Genomic DNA, 23,482 nt, shown 5'->3' on the forward strand with positions numbered 1-23,482 from the left:
GGCCAGCCATATCCATCTGTCAGATGGGCTGGACTTCTTGTGCTGACCCCCATGTTCATGTCCCTGGCCTCTCCTTATTACCGCCCCCCAATCTCTTGCTGCTGCCCTTCAGCTTCTGTGCTCTCCACACCCTGCAGCGCTCACCCAGCTTTGGTCCTTTACTTTCTGAAACCTGTTGAGAAAGCCCAGCTTAAAAACTGCCTTCAGAGCTGGGGGCATAACTCAGTGGTAAAGCAGTTGTCCAGCATGTGTGAGGCCTGGGTTTCATCGCCAGCACCTCAAAAAGCAAAATGAAACTGCCTCCTCAGCAGGCTGAGCTATGTCACTTCAGATGAACTAGTGAGAGTGGTTAGCATTTTGAGGGTCCTTTGTGCTAATCCAGAGGGCACCTTGAGGACAGGCATTAGCTGCTGGCCCCAAGGCCCTGGGTCAGTGATAGCCAGCTCACTCCAGACCCAGCAGTATTGTGGTTCCAAGCCTGGATCTTGCACATTGGGGTCCATCTGAGAGTTGATTGGGGACAAGAAAAAAGATACTGAGGACAGCCATAGCACAATAGACAGGCTGTGCATGATGGTGTTCGCCTGTAACCTAGCGACTAAAGAAGCTAAGGCAGGATCACAAGTTCAAGGCCCCGCTGGGCAACTTAGATCCTGCCTTAAAATGTAAAAGAGGGAGGGCTGGGGATGTGGCTCAAGCGGTAGTGCGCTTGCCTGGCATGCGTGCGGCCCGGGTTCGTTCCTCAGCACTACATACAAAGATGTTGTGTCCGCCGAAAACCAAAAAATAAATATTAAAATTCTCTCTCTCTCTCTCTCCCTCACTCTCTCTTAAAAAAGAATAAATAAATAAATAAAATTTTAAAAAGGATGTGGCTCAGTGGTAACCCCTGGGTTTGATCCCCAGTACCAAAAACAAAAGAACAAGAAAAAAATTTAAGGCCTGCTGCATTCAGCCCAGCAAAAACCAGAATTTGCCTTGGGGCCACAGGATGTAAACGGGAGCCATAAAAATCATCACGGGCACTGCTGGAGGCATAGCTCAGTGGTAGAGTGCCTGCCTGGCACGTGTGAGGCCTGGGGTTCCATCCCAGCACCACACATGAACACACACACACAAACCAGTTAATGAGAGCTTACTACATGCTAGGCCTTGAAATGAAGTACTGTGTTATTTATCCTCACAGCAGCCCTATAGGATGGGTGCTGTCATCACCATTTTACAGATGAAAAAAACAAGCATAGAAAAGAAAAGGGACATGGTCAAGGTTTTGGAGGTAGAAAGAGGAACTATGGTTCAAACCCAGCAGCCTGGCTCTAGAGTTTCCCCACCCCGCAAACCACCCCGAAGGTACATTAGCTAGAGCCCAAGGAGTGAAAGTGGGGAGAGGCTGTTTCTCTGGAGGGCGAGTGCTGTGACCAAAAAGAGGGAAGAGTAGGAGCTGGAATTGGAAGCACTCCTCACAACAGTCCTGTAAGATGGCTGCTCTTGTCCTCTACAATGAAAGCAAGGCTGGCGGTAGAGCCCAGATCTGCTGGCCTCTAGGACACTGCCTCTTCCTTGGGGCATTGCCTGGAGACCAGCCAGAGGGCAGAGATAGTCATGGGGGGTCAGGGATGGCTGCCAAGACTTTATCAGCTAGGCAGGGAACACAAAAGGACCAGAGGTGTTGGAAGAACAGGAAGAAGAATCTAAGGTTCTAAGGGTATGTGTGACAAAGAACAGAGCCAGATTTACCATGGTAATCCTGAGGGTCATGCTGAGAGGGGTTGGACAGCCCACAATGGAGGGCAGTCTATCTTGGAAGGCAGGGAGACTTCGGTCAGCAAAAGTGCCAAAGGAGGCTGGACTGGTGATGGCTACTGGCACCTTCCAAACCTAAGGAATGACAAAAGTATGTTCAGAAAGGACCTCTGACAGTTGGGGAATAAAGGGGTGGAAGGCCAGGTGGGGCTGCATGGAGACCAGAGGAGGAGGCTCCCAGAAAAGGCTGAGGAGGGGGGGTGGGGTTGTGGCTCAGTGGTGGAGTGTTTGCCTAGCACATGTGAGGCACTGGGTTTGATCTTCAGTATCACATAAAAATAAAGATATTGTGTCCATCTACAATTAAATGTGTGTGTGTGTGTGTGTGTATATATATATATATATATATATATATATATATATTTTTTTTTTTTTTTTTTTTTTTTAAGAAAAAGAAAAGACTGAGCAGGGGCTGAGGCCAGGGCAGCAGGAAGAAAGACAGAGACTAGCCAGGAGGGGACAGTGCCTGGAATGACAGGGGCAGCCTCTGGTGATGTAGGAGACCTGGGGGCCAGGGTGATCCTGAGGGTGGTGGGAGCCACTTACAGGAATGGGAACTTGGAAGGGGGGCTTCAGATGAGGAGGTCAAGCTAGGCATGGTGGTGAATACCTGTAGTCCCAGCGGCTCAGGAGGCTGAAACAGGAGGATCATGAGTTCAAAGCCAGCCTCAGCAACTTAGTGAGGCCCTAAGCAACTTAGAGAGACCCTGTCTCTAAATAAAATATGAAAAAGGGCTGGGGATGTAGCTCAGTGGTTAAGTGCCTCTAGGTTCAAACCCTGCTACCAAAACAACAAAAAACACAAGAGAGGTCATAGGCATCGGACTGTGTTGATGCCTGGCACCTACTACATGCCTGTTTATACCAGACCCTTTAATTTCTCTTATAGTAGGCTCCTTGCATGCTGCTATCTAATTTGCATAGGAGGAAATTGCAGCTCAGAGAGGTTAAGAGACCTGCTGAAGATCACACAGTGGCAGAGCAGGGACTCTGCTAAAGATTGTCTAACTTCAAAGTCTGCAATCCTTCCATTACCTCTGATTCTTAGAAAAGTGGCTAACATTGCTTTCAAAGTAATTTCCAATCAGCTCCTCTGTGGGCAAGATAGGTTGCTACCCATTAGTAAGACAGGTGAGTCAACTCTGCTGGGGCCAGGGCCTCCTTGAGTTACCAGGCGAGTCTACCATGGAGCTGGGGCTAAGTCCCAGGCTTGGCAGGCCCACCAAACCGGCTCTGGGTTCTCAAACTCATGGCAGGCACACCCAGGAGCCTGTAGTCCAGGCCCGGTTTTGCACCAGGCCCTGCTGAGGTGTCTCCTCCTCCTCCCCCCACCCCTCTGGCTGGGGCAGCTGCTTGGCTGGGCAAGTCAGCCTTAGTCCCTGTACTGCTCTTCTGGTCCCTGAAACTCTGCTGCCAGAGGAGCCAGAGTCACCCAGGAAGGTGTCCTCCTGTGTTGGACCCTGACAGGTAACACCTTGGTGCCGGAGCCCTGCCAGTATCCTGAGGGGCAGGCACTGCCACCTGGTATCCTGGGCACCCTCTGGCACCTTGGGACCTTGAGGGTGGGGGAGGCAAGAGCAAGTCTGGGACTGGCCTGGCCAGGCAGATGGACCAATGGGTCTGTCCCATAGGTTGAAACAGCAGGGAGGACCATGTATTTGATTTGACTCTGGAAGGAGAGGGGACTTCAGGAAAGAGGACAAAATGGGCTTGGATGCCCATGGCCCAGCCCAGGAAACCTGTGGGACAAGGGCAGACTCAGTTCTGCTAAATATCTCCCTCCTTCACACTCAGACACACACCTGGTGGCTCTGGGCCACCCGAGTACACATAACACAGCTGGGTCTTGAAGACAGCACTGGAGGAAATGCAGAGTACACACACCCACACAGCACTGTCACCCAGAAAGTCACTGAACACACCAGACAATCTAGTCAGCCATGTGGTATCACGCGGCAACGTGACACACAGACACACACATAGACCCCACAGCACACAGACTTGGCCACCACGCCAGACCGCACAGCTCCACAGTGAGACAGAGATGGAAAGGCTCATGAGCAGCAGCCAACAGCTTGGGTACAGTAGAAGTTCAGGAAAACTGTCACTACTGAGGACACAGATACGCAGAAACCCCAGGCTCCCCAGGTGGGCATCAAGCAGAGAACGTTGCTCCACTTGGACACTGACTCACTTGGGAGGGGACAGGGTGCAGGAGGTGTCAGGCACAAGCCAGGACCTGCCTCTGAGCCGCCCTCTCACATCTCAGCCCCACCTGGAGCCCTGGCATGGAATGGGTGGGGAGGAGAGGAGAAACCGCCCTGTGGGTTCAGGCCATGACCGTGACTGAGTCTTGGGCCCCTTGCCATGTCCACATGCCCCTCAGCTAGGCAAATGTTTTCCTTCCGGAGTCACAGTGGTGCTTGGGCATGAGCTGCTTTGCCAGCCTAGGCCTCTGGCCAGATCCTGGGGTGGGAGCTGCGGGAGCCATGAGGCCCAAACAGAGGGGCCCAGGGACTCTGGACAAAAGGGCAGGGCTAGCGGCAGGGGCATCCCTGGGATGATGGCCTCAGTGGGAGTGGGTGCTGCGGTTACCTCGCGGGGAGGAAGTTAGGGGTGTAGGCTGGGGAGGAGGTTGCCTCAGACAGGAAGGCCAAATGGGCCGGGGCAGGGTGGAGGTGAAGGGTGGGGGAGCAGACCCAGGTTGGGAGGTTCCCCAAGCAGGGGGATAAGCAGGTGTGTACACCTGCATCTGTGTGTGTGTGTGTGTGTGTGTGTGTGTGTGTGTGTGTGTAAGCGCGCACACATGCATTCCTAAGTGGGCAGGTGTATTTTTACATTTAATTAGCAAACACTTATCAGTTGCCTGTTGTATGCAAAGTACTGGCTTTGAGGGGCATGGTCTATCCCTAGCTTCAAGGAACTCACAGCCTAGTTAGATGGGTGATGTGTGTGGGATGTCCATGGGATTTTGTGGACATCCAAGGTCATGTGTTCATTTCCCAGACTCATTCTTGTATAGATGAACCCGTCTGGGTGGGCCTCAGTCTCCATCTGTGTGCACATGCTGTGTACAGGGTTAGGAATGTGTGTTGCACAGTCCTCAGGCACAGGTCTGTGTCTGTGTCTACACAAGTCCCTTCATGGGGGAATAGATGTGTGTGTGCCTGTCATTATCAGCTGTCAATGTGCATGTGTGACTAGATAACTGTGCCCACATGGATCAGTGTGTGTGTGACCTCTGTGGTTCTCTACCTCTAGAGGTGGGTACATGTGTCTCCACACACTCCTTTGAGTGTGTCTGTTTTCATGGCCATGAACACCCCTCAAGTCACCTTGACCCCACCCTTCCTGGGATTGTACATGCTGCCTGGGCATATATTTGGAGAGAAAAGGGCAATTAGTTCCAGGATGTGCTGTGGATTTGGAAAGAGGTTGATCTTAACCTTGGTCTGCCCCTAGGAAGCCACGTGAGCCCAGCTGGGGTGCAGCCCCAGCCGATGCCCCAGTGGGCCACCCTTCTCAGGAGAGGCTTCAGGCTCTACCCTCTCTCCCATGGCACATGGACCAGAGCCTGAAGCCGAGGGACTTTTGGATCTCAGCTTCCTGACAGAGGAGGAACAGGAGACTATTGCTGAAGTCCTCAAACGAGATGCCCACCTGCGCCAGCTGGAGGAGGGGCGGGTCAGGTGAGGCAGGGGCAGCCACCAGCCAGGAGGAAGGGGCCTCAGGCACTTAGAGGCTCTCATAGCCCCAACTCTGCTCCCTACCTGCATGCTGCCATCAGATGTCTAAGCCACTCTTTGTGTTGCCCTTTGGTTCCCTCTGCCCTTGGCCAGCTCAGGGACCATCACCTCTCCCAGAGTAGCTGAACCAGCCCCCTCACCAGCCTTCCTGCCTCCAGAAGTGCCTCTTCCGGCCACCCATCTTAAGCTGAAGCTCCTATCCTTAATAACCTCTTGCAAACGCCCCTGGCCCCCAGCACCTCGGGTCAAATACAATCTCCTAAGCATAGACCATGAGGCCTCTCCAATTGACCTTGCCAACCTCCCTCATCCCATCTTTTCCCATAAGTCCCACCTGACACAAATACACAGTATCCTCTGCAGAAGTGCAGGTGTTCCCCAGATCCTGACAACACCCTGCTTCTCCAAGTCTAAGCTATGTGGCTTCTTCAGAAGAGCACAGTGGCAGAGGAGCATGGGAGTGACAAGTGTTTGAGGAGAGATACTTCCTAGATATGTAACCTTGGGTAACTTACCTGACCCTGAGCACCAGTCTCCTCATCTGTAAAATGGGGCTATGGAGTCTTCTCTTAGAAAAAATATGCAAGTATGGTCTGCAGTAACCACTTAATGAATAAGAGTTACTACCCTTCTCTACCCAGAGAACTCCAATTTGTCCTTTAAGAAGGAATTCAAGGGCTGGGGCTGGGGCTCAGTGGTAGCGCACTTGCCTGGCATGTGTGAGGCACTGGGTTTGATTTTCATCTCCACATATTAATAAACAAAATAAAGGTCTATCAACATCTAAAAAATATATATTAAAAAAAAGAAGGAATTCAAATGTCACCTCTGCTGGGAACCCCTCTGAGAGAGCTGGTCACAGAGACTCTTCTTACATTTATCACTGCATCTACCTCACCATATTGTACTTGTCTAGTCTGGATTTGGTTTCCCCAGAGGCCTGAGCTCCTCCAGAGCAGGGGTCAAGTCTGATTTGCTATTGAGTCCCTGGTCCCTGGTAAAGAGCTGCTACAGAGTGGAAGGCGGAAAGGTTGGCTGGGTGAGGAGTGACATCCACGCCCTCTCCTATCCTCCAGCAAACTCCGGGCCTCACTGGCAGACCCTGGGCAGCTGAAGATCCTGACAGGTGACTGGTTCCAGGAAGCACGCTCCCAGCGGCACCACCATGCCCACTTCGGCTCTGACCTTGTCCGAGCCTCTATTCGCAGGAAGAAGAGCTCCAGGGGTGAGAGGGGGTCCTGCCTTCTGCAGTCCAGGCTGTATGTGGACAGAGAGGCCCCTTGGGCTCCAGTCCAGATTTCCTCTAATACTGTGTGTCTTGGGTGGGCACTGCCCCTCCATGGCCTGTGGGAGGTGGGTGGGCATCTCAGGGGGCCTCTCTGTGGGTCACAGACTTTATGAGAATGGAGCTCACAGAACTTCTCACCTGGGCCCAGGAGAACAGGTTCTGGGCAGTGATGGGGAGGCTGAGGCTGCCGGGAAAGAGACTGAAGAGGAGCCAGAACTCAGGTGAGGAGGTGTCACAGAGAGGAGAAGTGACTGGTAGTTGCTCAATCCCTTCTGAAAACCACCTCTCCTTCCTCCTAGGCTCCCCATAGAACAGGTCCCTCCAGAGAGGCTCAGTGAGACACAGGTGAGCATGGAATGACTGAGCATTATAATAGTGCGCAGTGCCTGAGAGTGTGCTGGGGAAGAAGCCCCCAAGTCAGGAGACCTTGGACACACTCCTTCCCTGCTCTGGGTCTCAGCATCTTCCTTGGTAAAATGGTATGGACCGGCTTTTAACAATGGGTGGCACAGCCAGGTCCAGTGGCACACACCTGTAATCTCAGAGACAGGAGGCTGAGGCAGGAAGATTGCAAGTTTGAGGCCAGTCTTAGCAACTTATCAAGGCTCTAAGCAATTTAGTGAGACACTGTCTCAAAATTTAAAAAGGGCTGGGGCCTTAGGTCAGTGGTCAAGCTTCGATGAGTTCAATCCCCAGTACCAAAAAGAAGGAAGGAAGATAGAAGGGACAGGACTGGGTGAGTCCAGAGACTCAGGTACTACTGCCCCCAACACCAGAACCTGGGAGCAGGCAGACCCATCCGGAGGGGCAGGCCCCAGGATGTGAGGGTGGGAAGTACCGGCCTGACTGGTCCTGCAGGGAGTTGCCAACCTGAGGGCTGCCCTAAATCTGAAGCTGGGGGAGCCAGGCTGGAGTCTCTGATATTTGACCCCTGTATGACTTTTGGCTCCTTCTTATTTAGTCCCCACTGTGACCTCTGCTGCTTGCTTTCTTCAGGGACCTGATGTCCCTTCACCATATGCCCCCTCAAAGGCGGCAGATCATCAGGAGGCCCAGGCCCAGGGAGGTAAGTGGGAGCCTGTGTTGAGGAGAACAGAGCTTATGGGGTTCAGAGGCAGCTCCTAGTGACCCCAGTTACCAGGTTCACCTTCCACCCCGGCAGTCCCCCTCTGCGCTGGGACCCCTGTGGCCTCCTTGGGCGACCCCTGGGTAGCACTGGGAACAGAGTCTGCAGGTCACGGGGCTGTGAACCAATCCCTTCAGACCGTTTGCTCAGGGCGGGCAGGACAGGGGCTCACTCAGCAGCGGGTGCCTCACCCAGCCCCTGGCCGAGGGGGCGTGCAGGTGGACGCCGAGGACACTGGCCTGGCGTGGAAGCCCTCGCCGCAGGCGGAGGAGGAGCCGCGGCCCCCGCCAGCTCAGGTAGGCGGGAGCGGCTCGCGGTTGTTCTCAAGACCCGGAGCGGACTCCGCGCTGGCAGTGCTCCTGCCCCGGGCAGCGAGCTGTCAGAGACCCCGCCCTGGCGAGGGAGGCGCGGGGAAGAAGGGGGCGCCCGGGTCACTTCACCCCTCTCTAGACCGAGATGGCATCCGAGATCCTGCAGAACGGGGAGGAGGATCCGGGGCGCGGCCCCTCACTCGACCGCATGCTCAGCAGCAGCTCCTCTGTGTCCAGCCTCAGCTCCTCCACGGTGAGGGGGAGGGCCTGGGGTGCCTCTCCCCCACTCATATCCCGAGCTAGCCCCTGCCTGACCCTCCCTCACCCCGGGACCTGACACGCCAGCCCGCAGGCAAGCCACCCCGAGGTGACTTTCCCCTCTTCCCTCGCTTCCCGCTCCATGCCCCCTGTGAACCCCCTGCGCTGCCCCAGCCCCGACGCGGCCCGGTCCCTGACACTCACCCCTTCCACAGCTGAGCAGCAGCCAGATGAGCCTGTCGGGGGAGGTGGAGGCGGGCGCGGTGCAGGTGCAGGTGCGCGGCTCTGTGCACTTCGCGCTGCGCTTCGAACCCGGTGCCTCCGAGCTGCGCGTGCACGTGATCCAATGTCAGGGCCTGGCTGCCGCCCGGCGCGGCCGCTCCGACCCGTGAGTGACGGGCCGCCCCGGTGGGGAATGGGGCGGCGGGGTACCCCGGGCAGGGCCGGCGCTCCAAGGGGCCGCTCTCACAGTTCAGCCCACCATCAACTGTCCTTGGCCTCGGTTTACTCAAATTCAAAACGGGAACGACAGTTAGGGGGAGGCATAAGGATTGAGATCATTTCTATAAATCAGCAAGAGGCCAGGCACACAAATGCTGTGTCCCAGGTGGTGGCTGGGGAAGCCGCCAAAGAAGGGTAGAGGCCCTGGAGGGCCCTTGCTTACCTCTGGCTCTCGCCTCCCTCGCCCCAGCTACGTCAAAAGCTACCTCCTCCCAGATAAACAGAGCAAGCGCAAGACGGCGGTGAAGAAGAGGAATCTGAATCCGGTCTTCAACGAGACGCTCCGGGTGAGGCTGCGACGAGGGTGCCACTAAGGAACAGGGTGCCCCTTCCTGCGGGCAGGATGGCAGGGCCTGCCAGTTTCGACCTTGCGGGTCTTTCCACTCCTCCATTCTGCGAGAGGAACGGCAGGGAAACCGCCTTCCCCAGAGTGTCAGTTAGTGCTGGGCCTAGGGCTGGTCCAGACTCCCACAGTGCCCTCGGGGCTCCCCAGAGCTCCACCCGGTGTAAAGCACGGTAGATCCAGCTTAGTCAACACTCCAGCGACGCCGGTGCCGATGCCGGGCCGCCCGCGGGGCTCCACTAAAGCGCACTCCTGTCCCCAGTACTCCATCCCGCAGACCGAGCTCTCGGGCCGCGTCTTGAGCCTGTCGGTGTGGCACCGGGAAAGCCTGGGTCGCAACATCTTCCTGGGCGAAGTCGAAGTGCCCTTGGACACGTGGAACTGGGACTCGGAGCCTACCTGGCTCCCCCTGCAACCCCGAGTAAGCCAGGCCTGCGCGGGGAGACCCACGGCACAGAGCTCACGTTACCCCACAGACTACCCCCCTCCTGCCCCGTCCCCTCAGCCCTGGCCTCAGACAGAGCCTCCCTTCCGACAGACACCCTAACCGCCCCGGGCAGGGCAGGCGGGCCACGCCCCTTCGCCAGGGGGAGTCTGGTGTTTGTCACCCTCCAGCCCCTCGTAGAAGCCCCGCCCCTATCGCCTGGCCCCGGCTAACCCCACTCTCAGTGTCTGGAGACGTCACTCCTTCATCTCTTTCCTCTGGCCCCACTCCCCCACACCCCCTCTGACTCTTGCAGGTGCCCCCCTCTCCCGATGACCTTCCCAGCCGCGGGCTGCTCTCCCTATCCCTCAAGTACGTCCCTGCCGGCTCTGAGGGTGAGTGACCGCCCCAGGAGAGGCCAAGCTGGACCGGCCTGGGAGGCGGGAGATCCCTGAACCATGAGGAGGTGGCCTGAGCCGAGCCCTTCCGCAGGCGCGGGACTGCCCGAGAGCGGGGAGCTGCACTTCTGGGTGAAGGAAGCTCAGGACCTCATCCCGCTGCGCTCAGGATCCCTGGATACGTACATTCAATGGTGAGCGGCACTGCGACTTGGACTTCGCTGCTTCACTTTGGCTCCAACCTCGGATCAGCCTCTACCTTCAACCCCTGATCAGTCAGCCTCGGTTGTGATCACCGAGCAGGGGTGAAGGGGACGGCTGGAGCAAAGGCCAGGGAAGTTGAAGATGCCTGAGGAGCTGCATTTCAGGGTGACTGTTGCCTTCAGAGCTGACTGGGGAGCTAAGCCGAGGCTACTGGGGCACCTCCATGGAGAACTTGGAAGGCCTCTCTGTGGGGCTGGGTACTGAATTGTAGTTCAGTGGTTCTCAAAATATTCTGGGGGATCTCTAGGGGCCTTCTAGGTTCGGTCCCACCTTCAGAGAGTGAAATGGAGGTAGGTTCATCAGATTCTGAGTCTCCCAGCTCATTCTATATATTTTTTTTCAATTGTTACAAGCAATATTTTATTTTGCAGAAAGGGCTCCAAGGTTTTGAAAATTTTCAAACTAATTTGGGAAGGGTGGTGGAGGGATCAACAGGGAGCCAGTGAAGGTCACTGAGCCAAGGAGTAGCAGAATTGCATTTCAGAGACCACTCTGGGATCCTGTGAACAGAAGTTATAAACTTAAAGGCAGGAGATCTGGTGCAAAGACGGTCCCAGGGCAGCGCAGGCTTGGAGGGCAGGTCTCAAGCAGGAGCCAGGGGACATGGACATATGTGAAGGAGAATAGGTACAACTCCATGATTGGTTGTCTCTAAAGAGTGTGAGGGGTTGGTGACCTGATGCCAGCCTGCTTCCCCTACAGCTCAGTGCTGCCTGATGACAGCCGGGCCAGCCGACAGCGTACAAGGGTGGTTCGACGCAGCCTCAGTCCAGTATTCAACCACACCATGGTTTACGATGGCTTTGGGCCTGCTGACCTGCGCCAGGCCTGTGCTGAGCTTTCCCTCTGGGACCACGGGGCCCTGACTAATCGCCAGCTGGGGGGGACACGCCTCAGCCTAGGTACTGGTAAGTAGAGCAGGGCCCTAAGGGGAGCCAAATTGGGAAGCAGGAGCTCAATGCTTGGCCTTGGGCACTTCTCTGCTCTTTCCTGGTGACTAGGTACTTTGCATAATTTGGGACCAGGCAAGTGTTTCCTGGGACATGAGATGTCTAAGGTGACCATGCCTTTCACTCTTGCCCGGGAACATTTAGGTAGCAGCTATGGGCTCCAGGTACCCTGGATGGATTCCACACCTGAGGAGAAGCAGCTGTGGCAGACACTCCTGGAGCGGCCATGTGAATGGGTGGATGGCCTTCTACCCCTCAGAACCAACCTGGTCCCCAGGGCATAGCCCCATCAAATCTCTCTCTCTGGACTCCCCTCTCAGAGCCCACCCTTGGTTAGAGTCTATTAATAAAGTCTGTTCTAAGGACAATTGGGGCTGATGTCTGCTGGTGAGTGGTGGTTACAGTAATAAGGTGTTAGCAGAAAAGATCCAGGTAGATGAAAGGGGTGAGATTAAGGAATCTCAGATTCAAACACAAAGACCTCGAGGGGCTGCTCCCAGGACACCCACCATGCACCTCCGAAGTCGCCGAGACAGGAGTATGAAAGTGTTCTGTTTAATAGTCTTTGGTTGTGCTTGTGCTTGGATGCCTCCGTAGTCTGCTCCCCCCACCAGCGCTAGGTCTGGGCACTACCCTGCCCCATTTGCCTGGTCTTCTGCTCTTGCCCCTGGTCCTGCACAGGTATGTCAGAGGCTGCTCAAGTCTTCTCTGTCCATCTGTCCATTGGGTCTTTTCTGCCTCTGATGCCTTCATTCAGCCTCCCAGGGTCCAGGGGTAACTGGTGCAGATCCTGCTCGCTGTGCCAAAATGCCTCTCCAGATGCGGCATATCATCCCTCCCCTGGGGACAGCAGGCTCAATGTGGCTCAGTCAGAAGAAGGCCCCAGCTCTCTCTGGTACCCACTATCTGCCCAATGCTCCATCTGTCCCCAGGGACGCCTGGAATCCCTGTGATTCCCAGGGAGGAACTTAGGGAGGACTACAGGTAGGGATCAGGATCTGGCCAGCATAAGGCCATGTGTGTTGTTCACCCCTGGAGGCCCAGGATGTACCTGATGCCGGTGTAGAGGAGGTCATCTCGAGTGGCACAGGTGAGCAGGGCACGGAGGGTGAAACTGTGGTTCAGCAGCTGTTTGTGGACAAAGACCCAAAGAAATATGGAGAGATAAAACTACAGGAAGATATGTCCAGAGACCTAGGTACTAGATTGTTCTATCAAAATGCTAAGGTGGATCATACCCCTTTCTGGCCCTCATTTTCCCCATCATAAATACAATGGAAGGAAAACACTTCCAGCCTTAAGAAGAGGGAAAAGTGAGAAGAGATGGACTACTGGTTGTGGGGGTCAGGGATAATCAGCATGTTCCCCTCACCGTTTGGATGGTGCCTGAATCCACCTTTAGCCCCTGTAACCACTGCACCAAGCCCTGGTCCTTTGGGAGGGCATCTGTCAAGAAGTCAGGTGAGATGATGAGCCTCCTGCTAAAGACTTCCTCACACCCACCAGTAGTGTCCTCCAGCTAGGTCCACTCACCTGGGGGCTCTGAGATGAGGGCATAGGTCCTGGCCTCTACATTCACCCGATGTAGAGTCTGGTATATCAGGGCCTGGCACTCCCGTTCCTTCTCTGCCAGGACCTCCCGAAGTCTGTGGAGGGCAGGAGAGCAGAATGGAATGGTAAGTGGGTTGAAGCTGACATAGATTCTATGTGCCCTTCCAAGGGGACTTACCTGTCAGTCTCTGCCCGCAAGAGGCCCAGCTGTACTATCAGAGGAGGCGGGCCTTGCTCTCCTGTGAGTCCACTACTCCGCAAGACAGGAGATTCTTGTTGCTTCTGCTGAGACTCTCCTTCTTTACTCAATTCCCCTGAGACTTCCTTCTTCTCTACCTCTGCCAATCCAAATGGGGTGAGCTCAAGCAGTAGAAAGTCACCCCTTTAGGACCCCCATATCCCATGGCAGGGGAATTAAGGGAGAGCACCCAGCTCTGGATAGTAACCAAGTGAGGCCAGTCTGGGAGATGTCCATTATGCACTCCTGGACGGGTGAGCCTGGTCCCTACTAGCCTGAGCCTGGTCCCTACTAGCCTCATTATGTATTTGCCACGCCTCCAAGGGTCACACCCTCGCCCGCAGGCTGGCAGACTCCAGCCCACTCCTACCGGGGTCCAGCACCGCCAAGGCTGCCCGCACAGCCCGGCTGAGCAGTGAGTCCAGCACGAACATCCAGTGTGGGCGGATCTGGCGCCTGCGGAGGATCTGCTTCACCTGAAGAGGGAGGGAGGGCGCAACTGAGAAGCTGAGCCTCAACTGGAGCTGGAGCTTGAGTTGGAAAGGCCTAGAAACTCTAGGCAAGGGAGGTGGGAGGACTTCATGTCAAGGGATGGGCTGGGAAGCAGGGCTGGGCAGACAGCCGCCTCCACGGAAGAGACTTAGAATCCTGGAACATCAAGTCCTTTCAATTACCTAACACAGGGAGCTCACTACCTATTATTGGGCAGCCCTAACTGCAAGGAAGCCCCCTCACCGCATCTGGGAAGGCGAAGAGCGGTCCATTCAGAAGTGTAGACCCAAGGCCCTGCGCCCGCAGAAGCGCTTGCAGCGCCTGCAGCTCCTGGGCCAGCTGCCGACGATTGGGAGTATGGATGTGTGCCCCCAGGCAGCGGAGCAGATGTTCCACATGATTCCTGCTCAGTCGGGAACCCTGAGAGGGAGCAAGGGGTCGGTCCGCGGGTCCCACTCCAGCTAAAGAGATTCTGGGGGTGAGGGAGAGGCCAGCAGCAGTCCTGTCCATTCACCACCACCAGGGGTCGCTGGGGCGGGCCGCCCACCTGTTCCTGCTCCAGGCACAGATTCTCGGCGAGCGTTGGCAGCTCCTGTTCCAGCACCTCGGCCAGCATGGCTCGGCGCTTGCTCTCCTGATGTAGCAGGCTCAGCCCTGAACTCTCTTCCGGGGAAGTAGGCTCCTCGACCCCAGGCTCCTCCGGTACCCTGGGCGCAATGGAGAGCAGCTGATGGAGGGTGGACAACACCATCCAGCCTCCAGGTTTGAATCCTGGCTCTCTCACTTTTATGCCTACCTCTCAGGGACAGATAACAAGAGAAAAACCCGGAGCTGGGGCAGGAGTAGGGGAATCACAAGTTAGAACATCCAACAGGGCACAGATGGGCACCAGATACCATGCAAGTGGTCAAGGTGTCCAGGCCAAAAGCCTAAGGAGGGCATTTTCTAGAGGGAGTAGAAGGACAAACCCAGGTGAAGGAAACTGGAACCCACTCTAGGACAGGGATGGTAGATTCTTACCGGAGCTGGCTGGTGTCCCCATAACTGAGACAGCGTTTTGGGGGGCTGGGTGGGTGCTGAGAGGGTGCCTGAGGCTGCGGGAATGTCTGGGACTGAGTGGTGGGGTCAGCCGAAGGAATGGGACTGGCTTCAGGGGCATCTGAAGGAGGGACAAGCTGTCAACCCTCTCACCTTCACAGCTCCCTCCAGTATGCTCGCTCCCTCAACAACCACAATACCTGAGGGCCGAGGAGCATGATGGGGGGAGGCAGGGCTGCGGCTCCTCTTCCCAGGCTGAAGGAAGGGATCCCCCAGCAGTGCTTGAGCACTGGCTCGGAGATGGGGGTCTGGCTCAAATGTTCTGAGGAGGAAGGCTTGGGCCTCAGCTGACAGAGAACTAGGCATTGGCGGGTGTACCTTGTACATGCCCACCTAGCAGGAGTTAGGGAGAACAAACAAGAGTTAAGATTAAAGGTGTTCAAGGACCAGTTCCACCCAAACTCCATGGCCAGGCCCCAAGGGGGGCTCACCTGAAACATGGCAGCCTGTGGACTCCCTAGCTCATGGAAGGGTGGGCGACCTGTGGCCATCTCAACTACAGTGCAGCCCAACGACCAGATGTCAGCTGCCTTCCCATATCCTCGTGGGCCCTGGTCAATGATTTCTGGGGCCATATACTGCAGGGTTCCTAGGATAGGAGCATGAGCACCAATGCTCATCCAAGCATTATCACAGGGATGGGGAGACTCCAGCACCCTCTGGCCACCTGCACCTAGGCTGAACCTGTCCTCCAAAATAGTTCCCATCACCTACCTCGATCATCAAACATCTATCCTGAGTTCCATCAGCCAATCTGTTACCTACCAAAGCTTCCAGCATTCACACAAGGCTTCATCATCTTGGACTTCATCACCCACAGGAGAGTTCCATCATGCATTCCATCCCCCCTGAACTCTACCACCTACTCTGACCCCCCAACACCCACCTTGGCCTGAACTGATACCCCAGAACTCCATTTTAAGTGGCTAAACTCAATGGAATCAGTTTTCCAAACTCCACTTCTAGATTCTATCACCTCACCACTGGCCCAAGGCCTGTCCTAAATTCCATCCTCCATTAGAACTCTAACTCCAAGCCCAAGAGAAACCATGTTCCCTAGAAGGCTCCAAGAGTTCTTCTTCATCCCGACTCATCACCCCACACCCTTGTTACCTGTGAAGGTCTCAGTACAGGGTGTGATGCCCGCCAGTCGTTTGGAGGTACCAAAGTCCGAAATTTTGAGCAGACCACTGAAGGTGTTGATGAGCACATTGTCCCCCTGATTGGTGTAGACATTGTGCTTAGTGCCTACCTGAACTGGGCCCTGACACAACTGGACCTTCATTCTAGGATCCCCATTTCCTGGAGATCCCAGCCTGGCCTAGGATCTATCAACCTCTTCCCACTGCCCACACCATTTATAGGCCCCTCTGGGAGATATGAACTTCTCCTCTCAGATCAAGAGATCTGAGGCTCTTCTTTCTTTAAGGAACCTCCATAACTAATTCCACCCTTTGCAAATGTTTGAACCACTTTATATCCAAACCTTCAGCCTCTGGGACCATGTTTCCCCAACCCCAATAGAACAAGTGGGCAGCCACAGGGCTGACCTTGATGTCTCGGTGCACAATCCGATTGTCATGTAGATAGCTGAGTCCCTGCAAGATCTGGCGGGTGTAGAAACTGATAGTACTCTCGTTGTCCTTCAGGGGTCCCCACACTGACCTCAGCAAGGAGGAGAGGCTGCCTGGGCAAATAAGTGGGTAACAACAATGGTTACCCACCCACATCTCTCTGCTCGAGGCCCAGACTCCATCACCCAACACTACTCCATCAGCGAATTCTTGGCGACACTACCCACACACACTAGGGTTCATTTCCTCCTAGGTTCTCCACCCCTGCCTTGCTCCATTCCCATAACCCACACTTCAAGTTTCACTTTCATCCCACGCAGGGTAGGTACCTCCAGGCACTTCCTCCATGAAGATTTTGAGGTAGCCGCCCTGGCTGGCTGAACCCAGATAACGCACGATGTTCTTGTGGCGCAGGCGTTTGTGAAGAGCGATTTCTTCATGCAGAGGCTGAGAGAACCTGGGGGAGGTAGGGAAGAGAGGGATGAGATAGATTTGAGCAGAGACGCTCACCCTAGAGTGCACCACCAGACCACGCCCCCAGAACCAGCCCCTCCCACAACCCCCCTCCAACATTCCCCACCCACCTGGCCCTGCCCATAGACGCGCCCCCCAAACTTAGCCCCTCTGGTACCTACTCAGCCTGGCCCCAGGCTGCAGCCCGCCCTTTCAGGGCTCATGGAGCATTCAGCGTGGACCACTAGGTAGGTGTCTGCTCCGCCTGCCCACGCCTGCCCTTGCCATTCCTTAGCTGGTCCCCACCGCCGCACACACAGTACCTGCTGTCCCGCTCCGGGATCTCCTTGATAGCGATGCGTACCCTCGTGTGCCGATCGCGGCCTGCGTACACTACACCATAAGTGCCTTTGCCCAGCACTAACCGTTCGCCAGTCTCCGTGTATTCATAATCAAACTGCAGAGTGTGGGGTGACCGGGGTTCACTAGGGCCTGCAGCCCTTCGCCCTCCTCAAGTCCCCAGTCCCACGTCCTCACCTCCAGCACCTCCCCTACACCCGCCGCCTCCTCCACGGGCGCCGCGGAATCTGGATTCGTTGCCAAAGACTGGATCAGGCCGCAGAACCTGAAGACAGGTAGGAATTGTCCCCTCCTCTACCGGGAGCCCCTGGGGGACATCGTCTCTTCCTTTCCCTCACTCCCTCGGGCATTCCGGTTCTAGAACATCCCGACCCGACCCGAGAGGCTGAGCGCACCACTGGCAGTGCCCTACGCTGGGGAAGCACAACTGGACGTCCTGAGCCGGAGGAAGAGCACAGAGGAAGCAGCAGCGCTCGTCCCGCTTGGAGGCGCTGAGAAAGGACGGAGAGGCCTGTGAGCGCCCGCTGCCCCGGAATGCCAGAGCCAGCCCGCGCACCAGCTCCTCACCTCACTCCGCAGATGGAGGCCACTGGGAAGGTCCAGCTAGAGGGGTTGTCCTGCAAGAAAAAAGGGAGCGTAATGGGAGGTGCTGGGTCAGGAGAGGAGTCTGGAGACCGGAGAAGAGCTCCAGGAAAAGGGTACATAGTGATTAGAAAAGGGACTCAAACGCGGGTTCACCTGGGTCTCAGGCTCCAGCAGCCTTAGGGTCACTGCCCTGACAGGGTCCATACCCTGAAACTCAAGTCTTGCCGGCAGCAGGACTTTGTTCATCTCCAGGACCAGCACCTGCAGGCAGTGGAATTGAGGAGTCCCATCAGAATGGGTTTGATTCTCTCCCAGTTCCCCCATTCCCAAAGGCCTCACCAAACACTGGTCCCCCTTGGGAAAGGCTGTCGTGAATGGCTGGCAGGACTGTAGCAAGAAGTGGAGCCAGAAGTGTGCTCGACACAGGGGTCCTCCAGAGGGCTCTGGTGTGGGTCTGAAGTGCTGGTAGAGCAGGAAAGTTTCCATCACTGACACCAGGTACCTGCAGGTACAGCCTTGTCCTCAGTTCAGGCCAGCCATCACACCAGCACCACCAGGAACAGTAAAGTGACTTGAATGTAGCCAGAACATGGACACTAGATGCCAATGCCACTGGCCTGAAAGTGGTTGGGGTCATATTCTGGAACTCAGGCTACAGTGCCAATGGACATGGGTACAGGAGATGACAGCTCAGGAATGTAGAAGGGGTCACCTACCATATGGGGGCATTGAGCTTATACAGCTGCTCTGCAGCCAGCACCACCTGGATGGGGTCATTTGTAAGGATCTGGGCTCCCAGGTAGAAACCTACGTCCCAGTAATACTGCATCTTCTCCACACAGCCTTTGCGGGCCAGCAGGCAGCCCAGCTTCATGCCTGGGGGGAAAGGGCATAGGCTTCATTAAATGTGGGTGTAGGTGTGGGTAAAGCCCAAATGTGTGCCACACCATTCACATGGGCATGTGTGCAGCTAAGAACATAGTTATGGGTAAAATAGTAGACATGGCAAGATCTCAGGTGGGATCTCAGGTGCAGGTAAGGGGTTGGACATAAGTAAATGTGGAATTCAGTGTGTAAACACAAATATGAACATGGGACAGTTGTGGGCTCAAGGGACTCAAGGACTCCTGAGGGTCCAGGGCAGGTTTGAGGATGCAGTTATGGGTAATGGTACCAAAAAGGTATTAACTCAGCCCTAGCTTCTGCCCTGGACTCTCTCCTGCCCTGTCCTCAGGTCTCTCTGGGCACTGCTGTGTGGATGGTGGACGTCACCTATCAGCTGCAGTTCCTCAGAGTCCTCAAAGTGCTTCCCGGCCGCAATGAGGAGCACAGCAGCATTGATGCCGGAGTGCAAGCTGGGTTCCACATCAAAGGCTTTTCGATACCTGAGGCAGGGTGGGGGGCCACAGGGCTAGTCAGATGCCCACAGCACTGTCCCTCACCCTGTAAGCTCAGTTCTCTGTCCACTCTCTTGTACCCCTTACCAGTGATAGGCCTGCTCCCGGTACCCAGCATCCTGGAAGCCAGAGCTGAAGAACATGTCCTTGTAGATACGGCCACACATGCAGTACAGATCGGGTGCCACAGAGCCCTCACACTGAACCAGTGGCAGCAGCACATTCAGAGCTTTCTCCCTGTCCCCAGGCCTGTTCCTCCTAAGGGTGGGGAAAGATGGTCTGAGATCCTGTCTGATGACCCTGATGCACTCTGTCCAGGGATCCTAAATCCTAACAGCAGGGACCCTTTCAGGAGCCTGACAACCAAGACCACCAAATGGCACTGACCCTGGTCAGCACTGACCTCTTGAGAAGTACTGACCCCGGGTGGAAGTGATTCCTAGATATAATGGCTCTAAGGAGCAGTGACCTTGGATAGCTGTAACCAGGTTGCAGTAACTAGAACAACAAGGACCTCTTGGCTGGTCAGCAAATTCCCTGAAGACCAGTGTCCCAGCCAGCAATGATCTTTACAAGCAGAGATCCAGGCCACAGAAACCGTCATGTGGCTCTGACCCAAGCCCTGATCCACCACTCACCGGTTGAGGGCAAATATGTAGTGGAAGCAGACATTGTGTTGCTCAGCCACATCGCAGGTGGGCAAGGCCTGTAGGGTCTCCACCAGCTCGATGATGGCTGAGTAGTCCTGTGTAAGAGAACAGTAAGCACCAGCATGAGGAGCCTCCAGCCCTTGAGGAAAACTCTGAGCAAGGATCCTGTCCCACAGCTGACATCCCACTCTGACCCTCTGAACACTGCCCTCAAGGCTCAGCAGGTATGCAGATTGGACCTCAAGTGGAAAGTCCACTGTGTGCTCCATGCTTTGTGTCCCCAAACTTAACAACTGCCCTGAGAGTCAGTGATATCATTTCACAAACAAGAAAAGTGAGGCTCAGAGAGGTTAGAGAGTTTGCTTAAAGCCACCAGTGAACAAGAAGCACAGACAGGAACTAAACTTGGGTTTGTCTGACAACAAATGCCCCTCAGCTGACTGACTGCCCCTCAGAACATCTCACACCTGCACATCACGGTAGGAAAGCAGCAGGTTCATGATGATGTCAGGGCTCAGCAACTCCATACTGTCCAGTCTCCGCTGCAGACGAGCCAGCTCTTGCCGCAGCTGCTGCCCACTGAACCTCTCCCGAGCCTGCCGGATATTCTGCCGAATGGTCTCCCGGAAATAGCCACTGATGTCCAGGCCAGGGGAGGGAGGAAGAAAGAATGGTGGGCCTGTCCCTCAGCCACAGCCCATTGTACCCTCACCAGCCGCTTCCTGGTGTACCCTCTGAGAAGGCCCCATTACCAGGAGTCTGTAGGAGTGGCCTCCAGCAGGCGCGCAAGCCGGTATACCAGGGGAGTGAGCAGGGCCTCGGTGCCCACCCCAACCTGAACCAACCCATCAGCCAGGCCCCTCAGAAGGCCCACATCACCACATAGCACCCGACCAGTGGCTGTCACCACGTAGGGGATCAGTGTGTAGCTACCAGCACAATCCTGGTGGGAAGGAGACAGAAATCAGTGGAGGTCAGAGGTCAGCACAGTGTTATAGAGAGAGACAGGAAGGGGGTCAGAGGTCAGTACCAGTGAGGAACGGAATAGCAGGAAAGGGGCACACTTCATGCAAGGAGGCCATAGGGAACACAGGGTCACATGGATGTCAAGGGACTTTAGGGAGGTCAGAGGTAACTGAGGAGGCCAGGAAGACCAGTGGGGGTCAGAGGTCAAAGGGTACATCAGAATGAAGAATGGTTCTTCTCACCGAATTCTTCTGGAAAACATCCTCCTGCAGGAGGCAGACAAATATTAGTATTCTAGGAAGGCCTCACCCCAACCCTGCACCTGCCCCACCAGCCACAGGCCACCTACTCTGAGGGCCTGCAGGTCAGGGAGCTCGGCCTGGGAGCAGAGGAGCACGTTGTTGGTCATGCTGAAGCTCTCACGCACACCAAGGTGGTAGAATAGGGAGGGCTGTGCCAGGGAGTTGCTCACCTCCAGGACCACAACGTCTGTGGGCACAGAGGTGCAGGCTCTAAGTCTTGAAGCCCAGCTTGGTGGGGAAGTAGCCTGGGATGCACTGCAGCTGGGCTTGCCTTGCTGAGGGACCCCAGTCAGGTCCAGTTCTGCTCTGGGCCTGTTTCTCCCTTTTATGGCCTCCCTACTGCATACACAGTACTGATACCTGTGGTGCTTCTGAGGGCTCACTAGGTACGACACTCACCCCACTGCTCAGAGCCTGCAATCACTGCCCAGAGAAGGGGGCCAGGCTGTGCTCCACCTCAGAGCCTGTTCCAGGCTGTGTGGGAAGCAGGAGCTGTACACAGAAGTCCCATCCCTGATCCTCAACCTAGCCTCTTGAAAGCAGTCTGCACCATTGGCCTAAGTAGACAAAGCTGTGCCTGTATGTGTATATGTGTAGCTTACTGTGTCTTTGAATGACAAGTTTGTAGGGGCCCTTCTGAGTCAACATGGATGCGATTTGTGAGTCTATCCATGACAGTGTGTCTTTGTGTCTTCAAGGTCAGGTCAGTATTTGTTTTTTAGGCTGCAATTTCTCTTAATCTTTTTAGTTATTTGGGCTGCAATTTCATGGACGTCCAGGAAGCACGGTTCCCGGACTCTTGGATGAACAAATAAGGATAGGAGACCCGGCATCCGGGTAGGCGGTAGAATTGCAGCCTCTGGCCCCGCCCCAGACTGTCCCTGTCCCTCCCATTCTCTCATCATTGTGTTGTCTTGAAACTAAGCCCCTTCGCCCAGAATCCAATCCTGATGGGTCCCTTCGCTTTCCTTTTCTCCTCTTTACCCCGATCCTTGGAAGTAGTATTGCTACGACCTCTAAATTCCGGCCCCGCACGAGGAGCCCTAGTCCAAGCTCCCCTCCCAGGATTCGCCCTCGAGAGCTTGGCACTTAGACCTCCCGAAGCAAGTCTCCAGCCGCCCACGCGCCGCAGAACCGCCGCCGAGCCCCCAGCCACGCCCCAGCCTCTCGGCCCCGCCCTAGCCCCGCCCCGCTCGCTAGGCCCGGCCCCTACTAAAGGGTTCTTAAGCGCCAACCCCAACCCTGGAACAGGGGCTGGATCCCTAAATCCAATTTAGGGTCTCCAGAGCCCCTAAATTCCACAACTTCCATAGCACCGCCTCAAATCCTTTAGGTTTAGTTCACCTTATGTCCCTAGACCCCGCCCCCAACTCGGCCCCGCCCTGGACTCGCCGGCTCCGCCCCTTTCCCCGCCCAATATCCTAAGCCCCGCCCGCGTCGCGCTCACCCGCGTTGTAGAAGGAGTCCATCGCGGCCGTGTCTCCCAGGGCCAAGGTCTCAAAGGGCAGGCTGCGCAGCTGTGGCGGTGGCCGTGGCCCTGGGAGCTGCGCGCAAGCCTCGCGCAGGCAACGGAGAGGCAGCGGCTCCGCCTGGGTTCCCGCCCCAAGCTCCACCCCGGGCCGCGGCTCCCGGGTCAGCACGTAGACCACGCTGAGAGGCCGGCTCCGAGCGCAGCTCCGGCCTGGTGGGGTAGCTAGCGGCCGGCTCCGGCTCAGCGCTTCGGCCAGCGGGTCCTGCCAGCAACTGCCCGCTCGCTCCAAGGTCCCGGACCCGGTGCACTGCCCCGCCATGCGAGGGCGCTCAGGCGCGGCGTGCCGAGTCCTGGGAAACTGGGGCAGGACACGAGGCTGGGGCGGTGGGTCCAGGGATCTCGGGACTGGGAATCCAGTCGAGATCCGAGAATCTCCTACGGGATCCGGGGATCCGGAGATCAGTCGGACGTCCTGTTCCGGAAATCTGGAGTCCAGGGAGAAATCTGAGCTCAGACTTGCAAGGTCCTGAGGATCTGAAATCCGGGATTGAGTTCCGAGAATCTGGGGTACTCGGTGATCCGCAGCTCAGAGTTGCAGGGGGAACCCGGGAATCAGGCCGGCAGTGTTTGTCACTCAGACCTCTCAGGGGACCGCCGGCCGTCACTTTGTCCTGCCCTCACATGTAGGCCGGGCCCAGCCCTTTCCCTACCAGGAAAGCTCCACCCTCGGCCCTGGGGCAGCACCGCTCCCCAGCGGCTGGGGACGCGGCCTCTCCCTTCCCTTCTCTCCCGCCAGAACCTCTGATACTGGCCTCTTCCGGAACAGCTTGAGTCCTAGTGCACGCCAACCTCAATGGACTGCTCACTGCAGGCACTCATGTGTGCCCAGGCCCAGGCTAGAGAACAAGCAAGATTTGCAGGCCCTGCTGTACA

At 56.0% G+C, this 23,482-nt stretch overlaps 2 protein-coding genes across 2 annotated transcripts; one reads left to right on the plus strand and one right to left on the minus strand.

The window, feature by feature from the left end:
- The first annotated feature begins 573 nt into the window (after window positions 1-573).
- Sytl1 (synaptotagmin like 1) lies at window positions 574-11,769 on the plus strand. The gene is given in 17 exon segments (XM_026391595.2): window positions 574-586; window positions 3,153-3,270; window positions 5,266-5,351; window positions 5,354-5,492; window positions 6,626-6,774; window positions 6,986-7,058; window positions 7,137-7,182; window positions 7,870-7,903; window positions 8,159-8,259; window positions 8,414-8,527; window positions 8,748-8,920; window positions 9,224-9,320; window positions 9,639-9,797; window positions 10,117-10,195; window positions 10,293-10,392; window positions 11,165-11,370; window positions 11,557-11,769. Coding segments are annotated over 17 exon segments (1,827 nt in total). The 3' UTR covers window positions 11,697-11,769.
- Window positions 11,770-11,947: 178 nt separating this feature from the next.
- Window positions 11,948-23,236, minus strand: Map3k6 (mitogen-activated protein kinase kinase kinase 6). Its single transcript, XM_026391761.2, has 29 exons — window positions 22,526-23,236; window positions 21,126-21,265; window positions 21,019-21,042; window positions 20,563-20,753; window positions 20,278-20,446; window positions 19,799-19,905; window positions 19,248-19,418; window positions 19,036-19,148; window positions 18,480-18,639; window positions 18,103-18,265; window positions 17,917-18,024; window positions 17,746-17,795; window positions 17,574-17,669; window positions 17,356-17,443; window positions 17,142-17,275; window positions 16,695-16,822; window positions 16,342-16,478; window positions 15,905-16,010; window positions 15,223-15,380; window positions 14,932-15,124; window positions 14,714-14,852; window positions 14,241-14,400; window positions 13,937-14,113; window positions 13,572-13,677; window positions 13,142-13,301; window positions 12,946-13,058; window positions 12,785-12,858; window positions 12,464-12,540; window positions 11,948-12,252 (listed from the first exon to the last, which is right to left on the minus strand). The coding sequence occupies exons 1-29, from the start codon at window positions 22,866-22,868 to the stop codon at window positions 12,162-12,164; spliced, it is 3,876 nt and encodes a 1,291-aa protein (XP_026247546.2). The 5' UTR covers window positions 22,869-23,236; the 3' UTR covers window positions 11,948-12,161.
- Between the last annotated feature and the right edge of the window lie 246 nt (window positions 23,237-23,482).

The sequence above is a fragment of the Urocitellus parryii genome, chromosome 11 (assembly GCF_045843805.1).
Source record: "Urocitellus parryii isolate mUroPar1 chromosome 11, mUroPar1.hap1, whole genome shotgun sequence".
In the NCBI taxonomy this organism is placed as follows: domain Eukaryota; kingdom Metazoa; phylum Chordata; class Mammalia; order Rodentia; family Sciuridae; genus Urocitellus; species Urocitellus parryii.